The following is a 22,629-nucleotide window of genomic DNA, read 5'->3' on the forward strand; positions in this document are numbered from 1 at the left end:
CACATGGATTGAATTTTTGTTTTGTTTTGTTTTTTCGTCAAAGTTGTGGCCATGTAAATAAAAAGGATAAAATGCAACAAAAAGTAAAAATAAAAAATAAAAAAAGGTGGTATTAAACCTCTTCAAGGGTTGAGGGGATGGTTTGACCACCTTCAAAATATCTGAGGGTACTGAGACACCTCCAAAATACTTAATGGTGGTCAAACCATGCCCTCAGCTCTAAGAAGGTGGCTGCCACTTCCAAAATTCATGAGGAGGGTGGCTGAACCAACCCCAAGGTGTATAGGAGTGGTCGAGTAATTCCCTTAGCCTTGAGAAGGTGGTTCGGCTACCCCAAAAATCCACCCCCCCCATCTTTTCCTTACCTTTATTTATTTATTTCTACGTGTTTACTGGAAGCTTCTACCATAGGAAATTTTGGACATTTTAAGTCCATAATATGTTTGTGTAGGTCATGTGCATAATTTTTTTGTCCATTTTAATGCCAACAGGTAACAGAGAGAACCTTTTGCAACGAAATGGTAATTTGAGAGGGTCAAATATCACAAATGATAATTTTGGGGTATATGTGCAAAATAGATGTCAATTTGATGGGGATAAGTAGCGAATGTTTACCCTAAACCCTAATATGTAGAGAATTTTTGCAACTTCACCAAATTATTTTACCTTTAAAACAACTTGAAGTGCTATTACTATACCTTTACATTATATAAGTAGCGAATGTTTAGTTATATTCTTGTAAACTATAAACATTGACAAGTACTTTCACCATAGCTCTAATATAAATACCTTACATTCTTCCTTAATCATAAGTATCAAGTTCCCAAGTCCAAACATAATTAATACAAATCAAATTCATAAGCACATAAAAGCTCTCCAAATCTAGATCAAAAGACTTGAAATCATAGTGACTCAAATAGCCGCGTATAACTCTAGTTCCTCCTACTTGCCCCTTAAACTAGTTGTGCTCTCTATAAGACAACGATTTAGAGGTGAAAGATAAGTTAATGACTTAGTAAGTAAACATCATGAGAAAACAATACATGAAATGTGCCATTGTTGAAAATACACGAAAACATTTCTTTCTATTCTTTATTAGTAATAATAACAAATCAAAGGTAAAGAACGTGTAAACAACATTTTATTTTCTTGCATAAAACATATACGTTTCATAACATACATATACATCATGTTAACTCTTCCCTTTTGGTCATATTCGTACAATTATCCCTTGTGCGGTTAAGGTTGGTGCATCTCATTGAACCTCATAGTACACCCTTGGCCACAAGGAAATGCACAACATATCAGGAGCCCTACTTGTAACGCCCCCAAACAGTTAAGGGTTAGGTTCGTCCATTTTCAAACACCAAACTGCAAAGATTCATAAGGTCTACTAGGTAACCTAGCTAATATGTTGAATTAAGTAAATTACTAGAAAATAATTTTAAAACTCAGAGCTTCAATAAATGCGGAAACGATTATTTCGAAAAGAGTAATAATGTTTAATACAAAAATTGAAATGCAAAGGAACTGGATTTATAGTGCAAGTGCACATATTAAGGTAACAGAAAAATAATATCCTACTGCTAGCCTAGATCCCATCCCGGCCGCCTAGGTCTCTCTATTCATATCCTGAAAACAAAAGATTATAAGGGGTGGGCGAGAAATGCTCAGTAAGGTAACCCTCAACCATAAAACGGTTGAGTTAACTTCATTTTCTTTAAAACAATTATTAAAATACACTTGAAATCTAAATTTCTAGAATACAAATAAAAATTCGGCATTTTACTTAACACATAAAATTACTGGCTGATAAATAAGTTTCTCATATGTAGGGCCCATATACACTATTACGCCCTGTGTATTAGGGTTATGCGGTCTACTGCGACCTCAGGCAGGTAAACTGTGGCTACAGGCCCTGCCCCGTCAGCTAATTAATTGAAGTGCACTTAGCATGACATAGGGATGGATCCGCTTTCTATAAGTCCTTGAGCGGTTGCGCTTCCATCCAAGCAACGGTACCGAGCTTAAACTTTGTAAATCTCTGTGAATATCTCTGGGGCCAAAATAATAATCTTCTCCACACACACGTGCCTCATTTGTAAAAATCTCATTCTCATAAATTATTCTTATTCCTTTGATAACTCTGGAGGCAACGTGTGGGGAGGGTTTTTGCTTTCCTTTTCTCATTAATTTCAAAAAGCTGTAATTTCCCGTCTCGGAAACTAACTAAGCAATTTACTAATAATTAGAAAATTCTTTATAACCAAAGCTTCTTTTAAAACTGTGATTTCAAGAATAATATTTATACCGACAACTCTTATCTCAAAACTATTTTTAAAACAGTCATTCATGCGTCAATATAATTTGAAATACGAAACATGAACAATTAATTTCAAATATGCTAATAAAAGGATAAAGTAATATGACATAAAACAATTTGAGAAGGGGTAGATGATCCCTTACTTCTCTGATTGAAATAAGTCGCTGGACTATCTCGACCGCTAACTAGTCACCTGGATACAGGTTCCAACAAATTAATACTACATACTGGCCACTAGAATATATCCAGACACTACTACGGTTCGTCTTGCTAGCCTATTGAGAATGGATTTCTGAGGTATGTTTAACGACATTAACCGAATAATAATTAAACCATTAAAAAAAGAAATAACATTTTTATTATTTGAATAGGGCTCAATAAAGGCAACTGTCGTAAGAAATATTTTCTATTTCATGTGGTTAATAAAATGAGAGAAGCGGCCACATGTATTGTGAAAGCAGATTTCGTTATATAAATAAATAAATATAAGTTACCGAAATATTATAAGTTATTAAAGAAATTCCATTAATATATAATAGGACCTATCAATACCGGCCCTTTACGCTTTGTGTACACGTAATAACATATATTAAAATAAAGTATATATTAAAAAGTGCTTGAAATTGTAAATTTATAAACTTAGATGTCACTAATTATACATATGGTCAAAATAAATTATTAACACTTCGTGATTTTAAGCAATTTACAAAAAGGTTTGAAACACTTAAATTAAAATTGTTTTATTTCTCTATGAAGCAGATTGAAGGCAACCAAAACAAAGTAAATAGAAAAATGAAAGACCACCAAGAGGACTGTACCACGGCTATGGAAGAAAGGAAAAGACAAAGAAAACCAACAACAAAAATTAGACATTCGGACTTGTGCAACTATAATAGAAAAGAAAAAGAAGTCATAAATGAATCAACTAGGATGGGAACATGCTGTAACTAAATTAAAAGAAGACAAGCCAAGGCATAAAAGAATGAGTAAGCAATAGGACTTGAAGAGACAAGTCAATCAAAAGAAAAGGAGGCAAAATATCGGTTGTAGCAAATTGAAAGGAAAAAGAAACAAAGTACTACCACATGCCACCTACAGTAAAAGAAAAGGGAAAAATATGGGAAATAAGGTAAGTGTAGGCACTATTCCTACGTTAGACAAGAAGAAACCGAAAAAGAGAAGAAAAAGATAAAAGGCATATCATGTTATCGTGCGTCGATACAATGAAGAAGCTGGACAAATAAGAAGAATGAAACAAAAGAAGAACAAGGACAAACAAGGATCACGACTAATCAGCAAAGAGAAGAAACGAACAGTAAAAAGGGCAATAAAACCATACCTGCAGTCTACCGTGAGAGTTGAGAAACTGAAAATTTATTTTGTAAAAGGAAGAGGGGCGGCTGGAAGGGATTTTGGTGGTGAAAGGGGAGAGTGACGGCTAAGAGGGGGTATTTATAGGTTTAGGGTTTTCTCACTTGGGGACCACTAGGGTTTTTGGCAATTAGACTTTTACATGTAAGACAAAAATTTAGGTATTAAATATTACCATAAATTGTTATGTGTAAAAGAGGCATTCAATATTAATAAGTTTTTATTTTTTTAAAAGTAAAAGAAGGTATTTGGCAAAATATAAAAGTGGTATTTAATAAAACATAAGGTATTATATATAAAATATCGAGATTTTTATTATTTTGTCCAGTCATCCATTCTCATAGGTAATAAAAGACTATTTTACCCTCGAAAGGGAGTTGGGGTTATTACACTACTTGATAGACCAAGGTGCGCATTGGGTGTCTCACTCAAGATAGGATACCCATGGGCCATAGTGTAACCCACACCGTCGTATGGTTGTGTTGTGTTACCATCAAACATACCATTCGGATTTAGTGCCCTCATAGTTGCCTTGAGATCATGCTCATATAACGAAAATGTAGCACATGCTCACAAATAACATTTCATAACATTTATCCTTTCATATCATTCATAACATAGTGAGAAAACGTCATTTTTTTTTTTCCATCATAACATATTTAGGGAATTTGTTATTAGATATAAAGTTGTGGCCACAACCTATGCCAGCCTTTATTTTGCACTGTGATAGTAAAAGCTGCTATGTCTAGGGCATATAGTAAAGTTCATAATTATAAATTTAGACATATCAGCTTGAAACATTAATATGTCAAACAATTGATAATAAATGGTATTATCACTATTGTGTATGTGTGGTCAAGTAAAAATTTGGCAAATCCATTTACTAAGGGACTCTCGAGAGATTTAGTGAAAAGTACATATTGTGGAATGAGATTAAAACCTTTTATTTGAAATTCACCTGTAATAGGAACCAAACTTTACAATATTTACAAATAGTTTAAGGTTTAAAGGGCAATAACGAGTTACAGTTAGGTGGCTGACAAAGCACTGATATTTTTTTTTCTCATATATGATAAACCCATTCTAGGATGTTCAGTGTTGGCTGTTACGATAAATGAAGGATGGGTTTTATAATCTTAATAAATTCAATAATTCTCTCAGTGTCTACAATGAAAAATACGGTAAAGGACTTTTGCCTATATGAATATAAGAAGTGAGACAACTTCTGGCAAAAGTTAAAGGTTTATTTTTGTAAATGTTCATGAAAAATCAAGGTGGAGTACCTAGATAAGTGCACTTAAATTTGTAAGCTTTCCGCTAAAATTGGATAGAATCATGTATATGGTATTTCCATTCCTAATATATAAAGTCTTTGTCTAAGCTTAGGCCACCATTGACTTTGTTAGAAATTAAAATACTTACACTAATTGAATGTTTAAATTGAAATATACATTCTTCTTGTATGCACGAAGATATCGATATTTGATTGAGTATTTAATATCACAATCTAAGAGAGGGATTGTTATAAGTAGTTGTAGATTGTGAGATTAAAGATGTGAATAAGTGGCTAAATTGTAAATGCTTCTTCTATTGAACTTAGGGAGAAGGGTTTGAAATCCCTTACCTTACATAAGTGCCAATTTTAACTTTTCTAGAAACTCACTAGGCTTGGGCACGTGCTGACGTGCACGTGGGCTTGGGTGCACGCTCAGCAGCACACTGCCCATTTGAGTTGGATTGTTAATAAAAACATAAATGTGCAACTGTGGGGGGTTGACTCAATTTCTTCTCCCTTAGAAGGGAGATCTCTAAACCATTAGGCCAACTGCAAACATGATGTTTGATTGTAATAGAGAAAATTCTTAATACTCGATCGTTTGCAAGCCAAATTGAAAAGTTCCAATTTTTTATAGGTACCCTTTCAAAATCTATAAATAGGAGATCTATCCTACGATTATCACATCTTAATTTCTTTTATTCTTTCAAGTAAAATACACAATTTTGTAGAGAAACTTTGAAGAACAAACTTCAGAATTGCTATTTTCAGTTGGTGATTTTGTTGTATCATGAAGGTGCATGTGCTTGTAACTTGGTGGCAAACTCTTTCGAGTGAGAGCAATTATCACCTTAAAGATAGTGTTCACACGTGCCTCAAAGTTGAATTGATTTTTTTATTTTTTATTTTTGTTGTTGTTTATGCTAAATTTCCTCAACAATGCAAATATAAGTAGTTACAATAGAAAAACAAATCACAAAAAATAGGGAGTTAAGAGCTTTGTTTTGGTTCTAATTATGGAAGAATAGAAACAAGCATACTAGCTGTTTGTTTTGTATTGCCTTTTTGAGATATGGTTTACAGAGGCGGAACTAAAATTTTAGATTTTTAGGCAAAAACGTAAAGGAGTACTTTTTTTTGGCGTAAAATATTAATTTTAAAGAGTAAACATGAGAAAATTTTATTAATTTTTTTAAAGAAAAAATTAAAACTATGGAAGGCTACTGCCGGTAACTACCCCACCCAAACACCTAGTTCGACCCTTGGTGGTTGACTTAGGTGGCTTGATCTCTTATGTTGGAGCCTTGATACAGAGGGGACGAGAAACCGTCCCCCACCCCCTTCTTTTTATTAAACAAACACTTTTTAATGAAAAAGTGTCATTTGATATGATACTTTTGTAAAAGTTTATGGGCCTTATTCACTCTCAAAAGACGCTTTGAGAGATGAGGGGTGTCCATAGCTTATAAAGTCTACAACCCAGGCATACCTTGGCAATGTGAAACTCTTAACACGCCTCCTCACGTGTGACATCTTTTGGCTAAACACGTGTTCAACAACGAGAGGGAAGACCCAACATTGTCCAAGGGCTTGTGGCTCTGATACCATGTAAAAGTCCATGGGCCTTATTCACTCTCAAAAGACGCCTTGAAAGAGGAGGGGTGTTCATGGCTTATAAAGTTTACAACCCAGGCATACCTTGGCAATGTGAGACTCTTAACAACTTTTTCATTAAAAAGTTTGTTTAATGAAAAGAGGGGTTTTCCGTCCCCCACAAATCATTTTCCCTTATGTTGGCTTTCTTTAACTAGTTCTTCCAGCGTTGGATCATTCAATGTTGACTCCTCTATCTTCATCAACACACCTCCTGTCTGCATGTGTGTTATTTTCTTCAATAACTTTGTAGAAATAAATATTTTACAATTAATTTTTTTTCAAAAAATAATATTGCTAAGCACTCTTTAATCTCTATGTTTATCTTGCATAATTAACTATTGACTATGTTATTATACCTTTTTTTTCATGAATATTTTATAAAAACTTATTTTGTATCTTTCAAATTGATTTTTTTTTTTTTTTTTCAATTAGATATATATATAGTTTTAAAATGATTTTACGGTTCATTCCCTCATTGTTTTTTTTTTTTTTTTTTTTCTAAGCGATGACTCATTGCTTGAATCAGTAACCCAATGACTTTAGGGTAAGGAATACCTCCATTTTATGGTCAATATTTAATATTGGTGTATCACAATGAACATTATGCCACATTATTTAAATTTTTTAACATAAAATAATTATTATCTATTACATTTAAAATGGAGAAAATATATTTAATATTCATGACTTTTAAGGCCTACACCTGTTAAAAAGTTCTTGACGCACTGAATCTGAATGCCTTTTTTTTTTTTTTTTTAAACCTTGTCCGAGTATGCATGGGCCTGAGCGCATACTTTGTTTTGCTTGCGTTGGGCTTGACCACAATTACTAAAAACGACAAGTCGTCTGTTAGGGAGGAATTCAGAACCTTGAAGTGTTAGAAATGACACGTACTTCTCCTCAACTCAAATCTTCGCTCTGGCTTGTTTCAAAAAAAAAAAAAAAAAGGTTCGCTCTGGCTAATACTACGAGTCGTTTCCTTCAAACATCTCAAGTGAAGAAAGACCAAGAATGTGGAGCATGCTTTGCTGCCCCACCCGGAGCACACTCTCTCTGTCTTTCTCTGCCCCCGCTCCAACTGCAACGTTTTTGCCGGTTAGTTACCTCGTTTTTTTTTTTTTTTTTTTTCGTATTTTCTCAAATTTTGTGGTCCTCAGCTAATTCAGTGTTGAGCTTTGTGAGTTTTCTCCTATCACATGGAAGTTCTAAGCGATTCTGTGAAATTTGTTTGAAATCTTTGTTTAGTAGTTTTGGTGGCCGATGCTACTTGTGGTATTTATGAACGTATGGAATTATTGCCGACTCTTCACTTGGGGTTCCAATCTTGATTATGTATCTGAACTGGTCTCAATAAATTAGCACTTATCCTAAAAAGATAAGTTTAAGCGGAAAGAAAATAGTAAATTTAATTATTTAATTAATATTTTGACACTCTCCTCTTGCGGGTAGATCCAGACAAATATGAGATATTGTGTGGAGTTAGGGGCTATGGAAAATTATCATTTATTCCAAAATCTTAAACTAATAAGAAATAATAATTTAATATTTTAATCAATATTTGAACAGTTCAGTGTGTATATGATACCTTCAGTTGGGTAGGGTTATTTGTGGCCGTAATGGGCAAGCATAGAGATTTTACAAGTCTAAGATTTGGGTTTTCGTTACGAGAAATGCTACACACACTTCCACTCCTACACTCTCAAGTGCATACTCCCTGACGTGACACTAAAAGTAATCATTAGATTTTGGATAGATTACTGTTGAATTTTGGATCCAATAGTGATTTTTAGTGTCACGTCAAGAAGCGTGTACTCGGAAGTTTTCGTGTGGGAGTGTATGTAGCATTTCTTTTTGGTTATTTGCAAGATACATTTTATATTAAATACCAGTACTAGTATCTAGCACAATGCATCGCTCGTTTGGTATGTGAATTATGGTAATGGGATGAGGCAAGGAGGTGATAGAACTCTTTAGGGCTTGCAAAACCTAATGATTCTAAAGGTAAGGTATGTTGCAACACAGAGTACGTGTAGGACTAGGTTACCAGTCTTTGCTAGTTATAGCTCTTTCTCGTTTGGTTCTGCTGCTATGGTTGATTCTTTAATTCCCATCACAAGCACCTTATGAATATACTCATATTGGGCAATCAGCATCTTGAGCATTTTCGATTTGGACGGGAAATAGTAATATGAAATTTACATGAAATTCCTTTTTCCTATTTCTATGCAGGTTGAACAAATGATGATAGACTAATCATAGTCAATAAGGTCGCAAATAATGATGGGGTATGTTTATAAACTACCTGCAGCACATCTCTTAAGTCAGCAGATGAAAACTTAAAACGAAGTTGATAGTCTGTTATATCCTTTTTCTGTTGTTCCTTTTGCGATGTGGATGCTTCCTACTGCTGATAAAACATACATGGCTTATTCATGAAAATATATATATACGAACGCGAGAGAGAATTCTATTATACCTAATCACCCACAACTGTTCTTGTAAGGTTTATAGTGGATTGGCACATGTTGCTAGATTGACACTTCATAACTTTTGGTTATAAAGGTTCATACTTAGTCTGCTTAAAACAAATAATCAGATTTGCCTATTCGTCCATCTGTGTTTTCTTTGACCGATGTGGTGTGGACGAGTTAGGATGAATAGAACATTCTCAAACTTTCATGCCCTCTAGATACCCCTCTTCTTTCTGAAAGAAATTTTAATTATTTAATAAATTTCCGTTGGTTCTTGGCTTTCAAGAGTTTATATGACCCTTATGCTGCGGTCTTGCTAAGTCTATCTTTGAAGATGCTTAAAAATACTTCAAATATTTATCGAAAGACTTTGTCAATGGTTCGAAGGCCTATGGGGAGGTTTTTTTGTTTCATAGAATTGAAATCCTTAGAATTCATTTTTGAGCCTGGGGGTATTTCTTCCAGGCTATGTATAGTGGAACGAGGGAAAGGGTATCTTTGGTCGAATTTCCTGGGAAGAGATGGAGCTTTTTGGCGCTCTTGATGGTTGATGTGGTGGATAGACTAGACAACAACGTGGGCGTATGTGAAAACTTAGGGATGCTCAGAGCATAGTCTTTGGAGATTCGTAAGAGGAGACTTTTCTATGGAGATAGGTGATTGTTGAGAAGTACAAGGTCCAAAGTAAGGGTTGGTGTTCAAAGCAAACCCGAGGGCCCGATGGGGTATGCCTTCAGAAGAATATTAGGAATGGCTGGGGCATCTTCTCCAATTTTGTCTTCTTTAGGGTTGGGGACGAGTCTTGTATTCGGTTTTGGCATGCTGTTTGGTGCGGTGAAGATACTATCAAATCCTCTTCCCATAACCATATGCGATAGTTCATCACAAAGAGGCTTTAGTGTCAGATCACTTGGAATTCTCCAGAACCTATCTTCATTGGAATCTGAGTTTCATCAGGGCAATCCAGAATTGGGAGTTGGAAACTTGGAATCTTTTTCCTCACTTTGCTATACTCCTCCACTACCCATCCGGAGGAAGTGGATAGATTGTTATGGACCCTAGCTAGCAACCATGACTTTGAAGTGAAAATCTATTATAACACTTAATAGATTGGAGAGCCGTGCTCGTTCCCTTGGAAAAGTGTTTGGAAGGTTAAGTGGGCCCCGTATTGCATTCTTTACATGGACGGCGGCAACTTGGGGATAGAATCCTTGTTGTTGATAATCTTAGAAGGCGGGGGTTTCACTATTTTAAATTGGTGTTGCCTTTGTAAAAAGAATGAGGAGACCGTCGATCACCTACTCATCCAATGTGAGTACACTAGCGATTTATAGCACTTGGTTCTCAATTTATTCGGAATTTTGTGGGCGATGCCTAGCAACATACAAGAGCTACTACATTGTTGGAGGACTCAAGGGTTGGGGCATTCCAAATGGGCTATCTGAAAAGTTATTCCCCTGTTCTTAACATGGAGCATTTGGAGAGAAAAGATTCGGCGGCGCCTATTTGAGGACTGCAAATCCAATGTACTTTGTTTCAAATCTTATTTTTTGAGATTTCTCTTGGATTGAGCTGTAACCTATGTTCCTAATTTTTCCTCTTCGAATATTTTAGATCTTGTTAACTTTTTAGATTCTAGACACCTTTAGGGTGGTTGTTTCTGTTGTTTACTTTTCGTGTACAAGAATTTTGCCTTTTCTTTTCAATAAATTATTGTTCATATTTTTTTTTTTTTTTTTTTTTTTTTTTTTTTTTTTTTTTTTAAATTTTTATCAAACATGCTGTAGTAACAATACCAAGTTTTAGCTAGCAGTGTATAATCGGTTGTTTTTTTTTTTTTTTTTTTTTTTTTTTTTTTTTTTTTTTTTCTGTTGACCTTCTTCTAGATTTTTTTTTGCCTGGTCCTTTTATTTAGGGTCTCTTTTTATCAGCCAAAGTACTTCCTTGGAAGAGGAAGTTTTAGGCGTTGTTGGTAGAGGCTGTGTCATGATGATGTTGATCTTGGTATGTTATGTTGCTTCAAATTTCCAAATTTGAGAATTCTTTTACTTCATCAAAGCAAAGTGTCGTCTTGAATGTTGTGTTCTATTTTGAAAGAAAATTTGGTTAGCTTATAATCTTTTCTGTTCATTGTGAATACAAGGTCAGAAAGATGGTAGCATCCACCTTGCTCATGAACTTGGTTCTTGTAAACTGTGCTTTGCCTTCCCCTGAGTATCTGTCATTTCACAGTGTGTTCTGAAAGGAAATCCTCAGTCTAGTTGACAGAGGTCATTTGGGTAGATAATGGTCACCAGCACATGGAGGTTCCATGCAATTCTTGGTCCAGGGCTGCAGCACAAGTTTTCTGACTTGCAGAGAAACAGGAGCCCTGAAAATTTTTGCAGCACAGATAGCTATTATTCTTGGTCATAGTGGTGCTGGATCTGGCACAGTTATCATAAAGGAAATTCTCATGTTGATTGTTGGTTTCAGATAACCTTGATTCTCCCCTTGGTCTTACACCATAGGATACCCTCTCTCACTTCTTTTAAAATGTGTAAAGGGGGTTGTCTGGCGCTGTTTTGTTTTGTTTTCTGGCACTGCCTTCTTGATCACCTAAGGAGAACAAAATCAAATTGTTCTTTCTTCATACCACATGCATAGAGAAGCCTGTATCTTTCAGATTTGTCATTGAAGATTTGCCGGCTATTTAATAAATTTAATTTTCCAAAAGAATTTCAAATGAAAGTGATTGCCAATATTAACGGGTTTTGTTATCTTCTAGCAAACAGTCAAGAATATTCAATGCTCTATTCAATCAGGGATACAGATATTGTGGAAACTAACTAGATTGAATATTCAAGTGCGATACTTTTCGTTTGTTGATATCACATGTCGGCTCCTTGACGCACTCTTTGTGCTATCCACACAATGTCTTCGGACTTCACACAACAATATAGAAGAATTGAAATGATGGCTTATATCTTTAAAGGATTGCCTCTAAAAAGGCTTTCTCATAGATACAATAGTTCTCAGTCGATCTTTATATTCGAATAGGTGTTAAAATATGTTCTAAGGTTGAGCTAAATTATCTGTCTGCTTGAATGAAGCTTTGAATAAAGCAATCTATGTGAGAACCCGAGTTCACCATTCGAATGTAAAATGTTCCGTTCAAACACTTATGAATAGTTTTGTAAAAATTAAATTAAGTCCAAAATTAACTATTTATGTATTCTCATGACTTGACCAACTCTAGGTTATGTGTGATCCAATCTAATCACCTAAGGTCAAGTTTTTTATGTTTCCTAGTCACTTTACCTCCCAGAATACTTGAGACTCGTAGCTTTTGACATGCAACTTGTGACGGTGTATTTAGAGGAACAACACACCACTCTAGACTTAGACTTATACCTCGTTTTTTTTTGCCTCACGAAATATGTCAATACAATATGGACTTCACATCAAAGATCAATTTTTTTTCCCTATGGTAAAACAGTTATTATTGGTTTTACACTTTTAATTATTCCATTGGGAAAGTGGTTTTTTAATGTTACATTTGCTATGTTTTCAGGATTAAAATTATCATATATTTGCAGCTAATATCAGCAATAGTGCATTTTGTTATCTAATTTCGTTTGAAATCCTTTTTGGATCTATTTGTGAGTACCAAATAACAGTTGATTTGCTTACTTAGAGGATACTGTAGGTTTTACACTCAAATAAGGATGTCAGTTTTGCTCTTAGTACTACACAAGTATGGGCTAAAGCATTCTAGCTATACTGGTGCAATTTTTAATGTTCGACTACTGTGCTGCTTTCTTTTATCAGTGAACTCTTCGACAGGGTTTACCTGTTCAAGTCTCTAAAGATTATTACGGTAAAATGGTAAATTTAAACTCACTTGCACAGGTTTACTTGCAAAGAACGATTAAAATAAGGTGCTATCTGGTCTCTAGTCTCAAGAGGATTACAAGTTTAAGGTTGACCAGAATTTTTTCTACAGGTTTTGGGATCTATATATATTTTTGGCCAGAGTATAATTTTGGAATATATGAAGTGTGTAATATATATTGAATTTAGCCATAAGTTGCTTTCACTTGCTTGCTGAAGTCATCCGGGAAATTATGTTTTGATCACTCTCTTGATTATATTATTTTCATGGTGATGTGGTCCATTAACTTTACATGATTCTATAAATCTGCTGGACCCTGATTTCAGTTTACTGTGTCAACTGCACAGATTCCAGTGTCGGTTGTCCCTTCCAGTATTTTTGAAGCTTTCTTTGTTGATATAAAAAATGGGAGTGGCTTTTCTATTTGCTAAAGCTGAAGGAAGCTTTCTTAGCGGTGTTTCTTTTGAGCTGCTCTTTTTGCATCTTATTTTTTAGCCAAAACGTTAGCTTCAAGTTCACCCTTTCATTCTTCTCTTCTAGAGTTTCCCAATGCCAAATTTTAGCGAGAAAAATTGACTTCTCAAGGAAAAACAGTCTGTGATACATATTATAAAGGTTTTGGATTTAAAGAAAAACTGATCATGCGTCCTATGCTGTTGTCCTTTTTTTTTTTTTTTTTTTTTCCCTGAGCACCTCCTACGCTGTCATCACTGCCAACTGACTGCCTCTACTACACCATTATGGGTTTGTAGCACCACCAACATATCATATGCATATATCACATCTGCCGTACGGCCCGTGCTTGGTATTTTATATAAAGGATCAGTTACCACGGTACTAAATTTTCACTGGAAAGGACAGTTTTACAGAGACAGCAAACCAATAAATCTTTTCAATCAACATGGCCTTTTGTAGCTTTTTGGTTGGTCCCATTAGTGTTAATTGCACCTTTGATTGGATTGCTTGTTAAGGAGAACTTGACATTCTTGTTGGATGCTTCATGTTCTTGTGTTTATACTTACATAGGGTATCAGTCACTATCGTAGTTTCGACTTCTGTAACTGACCTTTACATTGTGCCGAACGGCGACGCTGTTGCTATCGCAAGAGTGTGTGATCAAGGTAAATAAGTTGATGCAACATTTCACTAAAGAGAAAAGTTAATACTAGAATTACACTTGCATTTCAGGTGAATTAAGAGGTGCTGCTCATTCCTAGCATGAAGCGGCATGCTTTGACTCTGAACAGGCTATTGTTGCTGTATGTCGGATAAAAAATTGCAAATGGCTTTGTGTGATTTCCTTTGTGACTCCTATATACATTTGTTAGCATGCACCCCAACTGCTTCCTGCTACAACAGGATGTTGGCCGGAAAATCTAATTACATTGGACCACACAATGATTACTTTCTCTTGAAGGGTCCAGCTAAGCCTGTTGAAAAGAAACATCTAATAACATTGGACCACCAGGTAACATTTTGTTTAAGGAATCTAAAGCTGCTTAGTCAAAATATTATAATATATCCCAGAATTTTTATGCAGTTCTTTTGTTACATCTAACTGTTATTTGTTTGTTAGATTTATTTTGATCCTATTTATCTTTAAATCCAAAACCAAATTCAAAATAAAAAGAAAAGATTCGATGTTAGAAAAAGAAAGAGAAAAATAAAAGAAACAAAACACAAAAGGTGAGAGGGCCGGGTAAATACTTCCAGGAAATGGCAATGGGAAACGTATTTTTGCTTTTCTATACCCTGTGATATGATCTGACATCAAATTAACTATTGTGGCAGGAAAAAGACTGGGAGCAATGTTTTTATTAGACCATGAAATATCATGTGTGTCACAGAATTCCATATACAAAGAATTTTATTCTTTTGGATGTGAGGTTTCACAGGTGGGGATGCACTATCTGCTTTTGCCACATCAGTGAAGAATAAAGAAAAGATCTCCATTCCTTATGAATAGCATTTTAAGCTGGCTGTATATGAGAATGACAACCTGGTCACAGTGAGTGACAACCTGTTGATAACTCGAAAGTGCTTTGATGGGTTATTGTTTGTTTTGATGTTGGCTCTTGGAGAGCCATGGCACTCCCCATGTCAACCGAATGAAGCATTTTCTATTTGCTAGTTGAATGTAGAAAAAGTGGAAGCATGTTATTAAAAACATAAATGATATTTGAGTATACTGCTATATGATTGTCATGTGAATATATTGGCAAACATTCCATGTGTATTGCTGTTAATTGGAAGTGACCCTTTTTAAAACACTGTGTTCTAGGATGATTAACAACTCATGTTGCTCAAAATGTCCGAAATCACTTTTTTTCTTTCTTTCTCCAAACAAAAATATTAACAAACAACTTGTTGAAGCAGAATTTGGACGGCCAGACTTGCGATGGGTTGCTTGCAAAACAAAGAAAATGGTCATCAAGAAGCCGTTGGTCTCTAAGGGATTGAAATCACTCTGATGCTTAAGTCAGTAAATTTGATGCTCGCATGGACTTCGGGTTGATTTATTGTACCAATACAATTTAAAACACAAAACACTCTTCAAAACACAAATAGATTTTACTTTAATGTCACATCATTACACTTTCTATATAAAAAATTACTCTCCAAAATAAATTAACAAGCATACCATGTATACCCATTTGTAATTATGAAACAATGTAATCTCAACTCAAAAAGTAGTTCAAGTTGAAAAGAAATAAAGAAAAAGAAAAAGAAAAAGAAAGAAACCCTCAAAATCTTGTTCTTTGGGATCATACGAAATATAGATCGATAACTACTAGTGATAAATGCCACAATATTTGTTCAGTTGGCTGGATGTATAAATATCACTCCAAATAAACGTAATGTTTATTCTATTGGGGTCTATATATAAAGCGAGCACTAGCAGTAGCTTTATAAAAAAATTATATTATTTTCGGAAAATTTTTAAAATATCTCTTGAAATAGTTTTTCTTGTTATTTTATAAGCTAAGAAAATATCTATACATTTAAGAAATCAAAAGTAGTTTTCTTTAAATATTCAAATTATTTAGAGAGTATTAGATTTTGTGACGTGGCTCTAAATATTAATACGTATTAATAAGTTGTAAATGAATTACAAGTATAATATTACTTTTTTTATTCGGACGGTTCATTTTGTTGAAGGCAGCAAAAATCTGTGCCTGCCCAACTGTCCTCCAATCAAATTTTAACTTTTATTTTCTTTATACTTAAAATTAGGTTATTCTATAATTAAGCTGCTTCATTTTTTTTTCATTGTTTTTCAATTGGTCGTTACTGTATGTTTGTGCTATGATAATACTTAAGCATTCTTAGTAGCCTTATCAAAATAGTTTTTTAGTTATTTTGGTGAGCCATTTTGATGAAAATACTAAAAAATCACTTCCAACAGCCTCACCATTTTAACCAAAAAGTTTTGATGAGTGAAATTACTCATTAATTCTGATGAGTAATATTCACTCACTAAATTTTGTTTCACCTTTCTCTCTCACATGATCATCACACTTTTTTCATTTTTTCTCTCATTTTCTTCTCCCATCTCACACGATAATGTCCTTATTTCATGAATACGAAGGATTCTTTGTAAAAAGATTAAATAGAGAAAAAAAAAATAAAGAAATATGAAAAAATATTATGTAAATGGAATAGTGATAATAAATAGTTAAAATTGTGAGGCTGCTGGGAGAATTTTTAAAAAGTGGCTCACCAGAATAGAGAAAAGTGGTTTTTAACTACTTTGATTAAGGGTGGGCGTGGGCCGGATTGGGCCGGATTTGCATGTTTCTCACAACCCGCCCCGCAGTGAACGGGTTTGAAAATTAAGATCCGCAACCCGCATAGTGAATGGTCAACCCACTGGATCTTGGGTAGTGCGGATCGGGACGGGTTCATGCGGGTTCGGGTATTTTTTTTTTATTTTTTTTATGGGCCCAAAACCAGAAAAATAATTCACAATCTTGTTAACCCAATTCAAAATTTGAAAATTCCAATTGAATCAACCTCACCAGCAAACAATAACGAGAAGAAAGAACTAGAATTATCAACAAACCTAACTGTAAATAATTTTTTTATTCTTTTATGTAATTGTAGATTGAATGAGTATGTGTATGTGAGAATATAGAGATGAAAGTGCATATAAAAATAGAATAAGAATAGAGATGAAAATGATAGTGCAGAATTGAATGAAATCAAAGGTACACAATCTGGGCAATTCGTGAGTCTTATAATTTTTTTGGAGAAAATTTGATGAAATCAAAGGCATACCCCTAGTCATGAGTCTTATAATTTTTTTGGAGAAAATTTGATGAAATCAAAGGCACACCCCTAGTCATGATTCTTATAATTTTTTTGGGGAAAATTTGATGGTACGAGTATAAAGGGATTGCGGGGCGGGGCGGGGCGGGGCGGGGCAGGTGTGCGGGTGAGAAAAAATTTAATACCGCAACCCGCCCCATAAATCAAGGGTTGGCATATTTAGGATCTGCACTTTTTTAGAAATGTCTTATATCCGTTATTGACGGGGCGGGGCGGGGCAGGTTCGCTGGTGCGGGTGGATTTTGCACACCCCTAACTTTGATAAGTAAAATTTGATGAGGCTACTAAGAATGTTCACCGTAAAAAAATTTATTTAATTTAGTCTTAAATATGTCATATATTTTTTTCTTGTGAGAAATATTTATTTATTATCACCGTATGTAGTTTTTTCAATAATTTAGATTAAATTCCAAATTTCTGATGAAAATTAAATCATTACAAGAAAAAACTACAGTAGGTTTTTTTATGACGAGTCCTAAGCCAAATTAACGAAAATAAAGGCATAATAAAATACGAAAATAACAAGAAGGAAAAATGAAAAGAGCTCAAACCGCCCACAACCCATCACCCATCAACCTCCAGCGAACAACGCTTTCGTAAGCTTCCACCATCCCATGACGGTGACAACCTCTGTGATTGAGGACCACTATACTCTCTCTCTCTCTCTCTCTCTCTCACTGTCTCTGTGTTACTGTTTCATGGTTTTTGTGGTGTCCACGGGCACGTCATGAGTACCGGTTCTTGGTGCCCAACTCTGCCTTATCTTCTTATCTCTTGTGGTTCGTTCGGCAACTGAAAAAAAAGAAAAAGAAATTATAAAGCTTGGTTGGTAGGCCATCGCTGTTCCCCTCATTCCACGGCCGCTCTTCTTCGTCCTCATCAAATTCCAAAACTTTATTGCAGATAGACATGTAAAAGAAGATTTATCCATAAACATTAAAATCAAACTATGAAAGAAGTTAATCAAATTAAAGAAAAATAAAAACTAGGTTTATGACTAACAAAACTATTGCTGCTTAGGTCTTGTTACAACTGAACTGAGAGATCATCTAAACCTATCAAACAGAAGCTTTTGATTCTATTTTCACAAACCCAACATCAACTTCTTCCTTCTTTCGATCTCTTCTTGGCGTCTCAGATATATATATATATATATATATTTTCTGGCACGCCAGAGCGACGTTGTAGAAGATGGAATAAAGAAACCATAACCAGCTGGCGATAAGCATCTATATATATATATATATATATTCAATCTTCGTCGGAGTTTTCCGGGCCCGGGTACTCGTTTAAATCGGGCGTCTCTGAGACCCGACTAGACTTCGACTGCGACGCATGGTCGGCGGTTTGGAGCGCGTCGACTCTGGCTCCGACTTCGGTGGCTTTCTTGCGTATAGAAGCGGCGGAGACGTCGCGGAGTTCATCATCGTCTTCCTCGAAAAGTAAATCGGGAAAGTTAAGGCGAGCGGAAGGGCCTCGGAGATAGAAGACGGCGGTGTCATAGGCACGTGCGGCGGCGACGGGGCTGGTGTAGGAACCAAGCCAAATCCTAGACCGCTTGTTGGGTTCTCTAATCTCAGCGACCCACTTCCCCCACTTCCTCATCCTTATACCCCTATACGGCTTGTCTTGCTGTTGCCTCTGCTTGCGCTTTTCAGTGCTTCTCGACGATGAATAACAGTCTCCATCCATGGCTCTAATTAGGCTATGCTATTTTCTACAACATATGAATATTACCCAAAAGGAAAAAAGGAAAACAAAAAACCCGGCCAGGAAGATTCTGCTTTCGATCAGTTTCAGAAAGTACACTAGGCCTCCGATGCCAGAAACAATGTTGTGCAACATGTAGAGGGAAAATATATATAGAGGGGGGCGGGGCAAATTAGTTTCCTACTTGGCTGCTAGTCTGTCTTCTGGGTACGGCCGCCACGTTGATCTTCCTTTAAGATAAATCCAAAATTGGCCGACACAATCCATCAGCTTCCCATCTCTATTCCCTCCCTCCCATGTTATAGACTTATAGTACATGGTATATGTGTATGCTACGTATGTTATGTGGATTATAGATAGGTGCACGGGTACAAATAAGTAATGCTGCATACAATATTACTATGCAGCATTATTTCAAATAAACGGTTCAAAATTTATCGAGTCATATATATTATATAATGTGCAAAAAAAAAAAATTTGTGCCTCATTTTTCAGCTATTTCTTCGTTTATTCCCGCCTCTCCCTCTACTCCTTCACCACCTCTTCACCGTTGTTGAGCTCCGATCTCTTTTATCATTGCCTCGTCTTGTAGGGTGGTTGAACTGCCTCAATGGTCAAAATGAATGGTTCACCTAAGACTGTTCAAAAGGGCTAGTTATTACTCGTCCTGCATCACTAATTGCTCCACCGCTAACCAGCCAACCGCATATATAGCAAAACGACATTATTTTCATCTAGGGTGTTATACTTCCGGTAGAAACTTGTCCTCTATGGTGTTTTCTATCTTTTAATTTGTTCAAAACCAGCAACCTTCTCTTTGCCTACCCTCCCCCTCTCATCACGTTGCTCTTCTCCATACGCCATTCCCTGTTGGTTGCAAATCCGATCTCCACCGCTTTAGCTTGCTGTTCACCTTCAGTGGTTTCTCTCTCTCTCCTCCATACCTGATAGGCGGTCGAGTAGGGCATAAACAACCATCTGCCCTGGACGAGCAGTATGGTGCCTCAAAACAGTTAATCGCCTAAGGGTGGTGGTAGTAGTCATGAGGCAATAACTGCCCGATACGGGCAGTGTACACTTTGAGATTCAACCACCCCAAAAAGGGGTTTGATCGCCTTGTGCGATGGGATAATGATGAAGAAGGTGGTGGGATAGGAGCTCGACAATCGTAAGAAGGTTACGAAGGAGCGAAGGGAGAGGCATAGCTAGTGGTGGAAGGTGGCCGGAGGGATAAAGATTCAATTTATTTATTTGACATGATAGATTGTTCATTAATACCCATATTAAAGTCATTGCTCTATACAATACCTAGAAAATTGCACGGATCTCAATTGTATGTTATATATTGTTTCCCTTTTCTTTCTTAGAGCATTTCCAATCAGGGGCAGAGTTACCCTTGGCCTTGGGGGGCTTCCCCCCCCCCCCCCCCCCAAGGCCATGGGTCTCCCCCCAAAAAAATAAATCCTAAAAAAAAAAAAATTTTAATTAATTTTACCCTTAAATTTGGTTATTTTTATAGTTTTGGCCCCTCCCAATTTTTTTTTTTCAATTTGGCCTCCCCAAATCTTGAATCCTAGCTCCGCCCCTATTTCCAATAGACGGTCTAAAACATCAAATTCTTTACCTTTTATAGCTCATAAAAGACCCAAAATTTCATTCCAACATTTTTTTCTTTTTTTTAACATAATCTTTTAAATCAGGATAATTAATGATATAGTGATTCTTTAGTTTTAGATAAGCATTGCAGTATTTCTTTCCTTGTTTTAAGTTCTAAAGAGCTTGGAGTGTGCATTGAAAAAAAAATAAAGTAATTAACTAAAAGTTGAGAATGTTGATCTTTTTAAAGAGTTAAAATGAATAAATATCGTTGAAGACGTTTTAACTTGTAAGTGGAAATGAGAAAGGCATCTTCGAGTCCATACAATATATCCACGTAGCAGTCCGTAGGCACATGTGATTGCTGACGTGGTTGGTTACGCCTCTCGCACGCAAAGCCCTTTGGGCCAACGTGTTCTGTTTGTCAAACCTCAAACGTACTGCGGTAACTTGTGTGAACGATAACGACAACTTCCGTTTTGTGGACAAGTGGATGAAATTTTTGAGAGAAGTCGGTGGCAGACGGATGACGGATGGCGTTTGGCGTTTGGATAGAGTGCTTCTGAGAATGACTTTCCGTCCACGCAATGACGAAGCCTCGTAGTGGAAATAGCAAAAAGGTAAGGGACTTTTGTTTGGGTGGGTGGGCAGATCCGGAGGAAATTAATTGGTAAATTCCAGGACTCTGGATATGTGGCACGTGTGTAATTCGTAATTGTTCGGCTGTAAGGTTCTGTTTAATTAATTATTGGCTTTTTAATGCTTTCAATTCAAAACTCACCGTCTCAATAATAATTTAATAAATCCAAAAAAGAAAAAAAAAAAAAAGAAAGAAAGAAAGTGGAATCCCGAATCAATCACCTACTTTTTAATTTGCATTCTTGTTTCTGGGGGCATTCCTGGAAGTTACGTTGCAGCCATTTTCTGTACGTCGGTACAGTACGTTGCTTGGGACGTTGATCGTAACCGTTTCCAACTATTCAAAGCTTTGATAAAGTGAATTGAATGAGAAAATCATACATTTTACTCTTTTTGGCACGCATGATCCGACGGATAGGAGTTGTCAGATGATTGGTCGTGATCACTACACCTTTTTGCGAGATTGACTTTTGAAATATTTGATGCGGACTAAACATAAAATTTAAAAGATATAATTGATTTATATAATTTTATATACATTTTTAGACACTACTCGGACTCAACATGTAAAATTTAAAATTTAAAATTAAAGAATTTAATTTATTTAATTAAATGAGTTGGATTAAAATTAATCTGTAAAATTTTATGTTGGCTTCCCCCGCTAGCCAAATTTGACACGCAAACGTATATATTTTTATGTATAGCCCGACAACACACGAATCCAATATACTCAATGTCGTTTGCTTAAAAGAAAGAAAAAAGAGGGGTAAAAAGACTTCCTCCACTACTCACGCCGTACGCTTTCTGAATGGTTTTTGGTTTGACTGAAAGAAAAGAGGGGGGATCAGAATCTGGTGATGCTTAAAATATTGTGAGCATCTGTTGATTTAAATCGTGGCTGTTTATTATAAGTGGACGATGAAGATTATGTCACCAGTAAAAAAAAAAGAATCGCGTGTAAGAATTGCGGACCAAACGAGCCACCTAGGGGAGTTTTTTTTTTTGGCTCACTGTACAGCTTGGAGATCTCAGTCGGCAGAAGTGACAATATTAATAATGAATAAATAAATAAATAAATATATAGGGGTCGGTTCTCAGGTTCAGTTGGTTTTTTGCCTACGCCACTAGATCCATGTCAATCATGACCATGAATTTAGTGGATAGTATTAGAAAATATCAACAATCAAGGAATTGCCGCAATAAATATCCATATAAAGTTATATAGGTTAATTTTAATATGATTAATTTAATTAAATAAATCAAAAAATTTAAATTTAATTTATTAATTTTGTGTTGAATTTATATCAAATTTATGACTCGTGTTTGTTAAAGCATTAATTAAGTGATTAAATTTACTTCTTTTTATCAGCTTAAACTTTTGAGA

General features: G+C 35.5%; 1 protein-coding gene and 2 long non-coding RNA genes across 4 annotated transcripts; 1 reads left to right on the plus strand and 2 right to left on the minus strand.

Annotated features, from left to right (window-relative positions):
• Positions 1-757: 757 nt before the first annotated feature.
• Positions 758-3,739, minus strand: LOC133867163 (uncharacterized). Its single transcript, XR_009900000.1, has 3 exons — positions 3,663-3,739; positions 2,467-2,516; positions 758-971 (listed from the first exon to the last, which is right to left on the minus strand). It is a non-coding gene; the product is annotated as an uncharacterized LOC133867163 (long non-coding RNA).
• A 3,836-nt stretch (positions 3,740-7,575) lies between these two features.
• On the plus strand, positions 7,576-15,205 carry LOC133865484 (uncharacterized). 2 transcript variants are annotated; one of them, XR_009899752.1, is made up of 4 exons: positions 7,595-7,721; positions 8,856-8,911; positions 14,160-14,439; positions 14,763-15,205. It is a non-coding gene; the product is annotated as an uncharacterized LOC133865484 (long non-coding RNA). The 2 variants fall into 2 exon arrangements; XR_009899751.1 differs by lacking the exon at positions 8,856-8,911 and having other exon boundaries at positions 7,576-7,721.
• Positions 15,206-18,212: 3,007 nt separating this feature from the next.
• LOC133866739 (ethylene-responsive transcription factor RAP2-1-like) lies at positions 18,213-19,281 on the minus strand. Its single transcript, XM_062303361.1, has one exon. It carries the CDS (start codon positions 18,990-18,992, stop codon positions 18,552-18,554), a length of 441 nt encoding a protein of 146 aa, XP_062159345.1. The 5' UTR covers positions 18,993-19,281; the 3' UTR covers positions 18,213-18,551.
• Positions 19,282-22,629: the final 3,348 nt, after the last annotated feature.

This window comes from Alnus glutinosa, chromosome 4 (genome assembly GCF_958979055.1).
Source record: "Alnus glutinosa chromosome 4, dhAlnGlut1.1, whole genome shotgun sequence".
Taxonomy (NCBI): domain Eukaryota; kingdom Viridiplantae; phylum Streptophyta; class Magnoliopsida; order Fagales; family Betulaceae; genus Alnus; species Alnus glutinosa.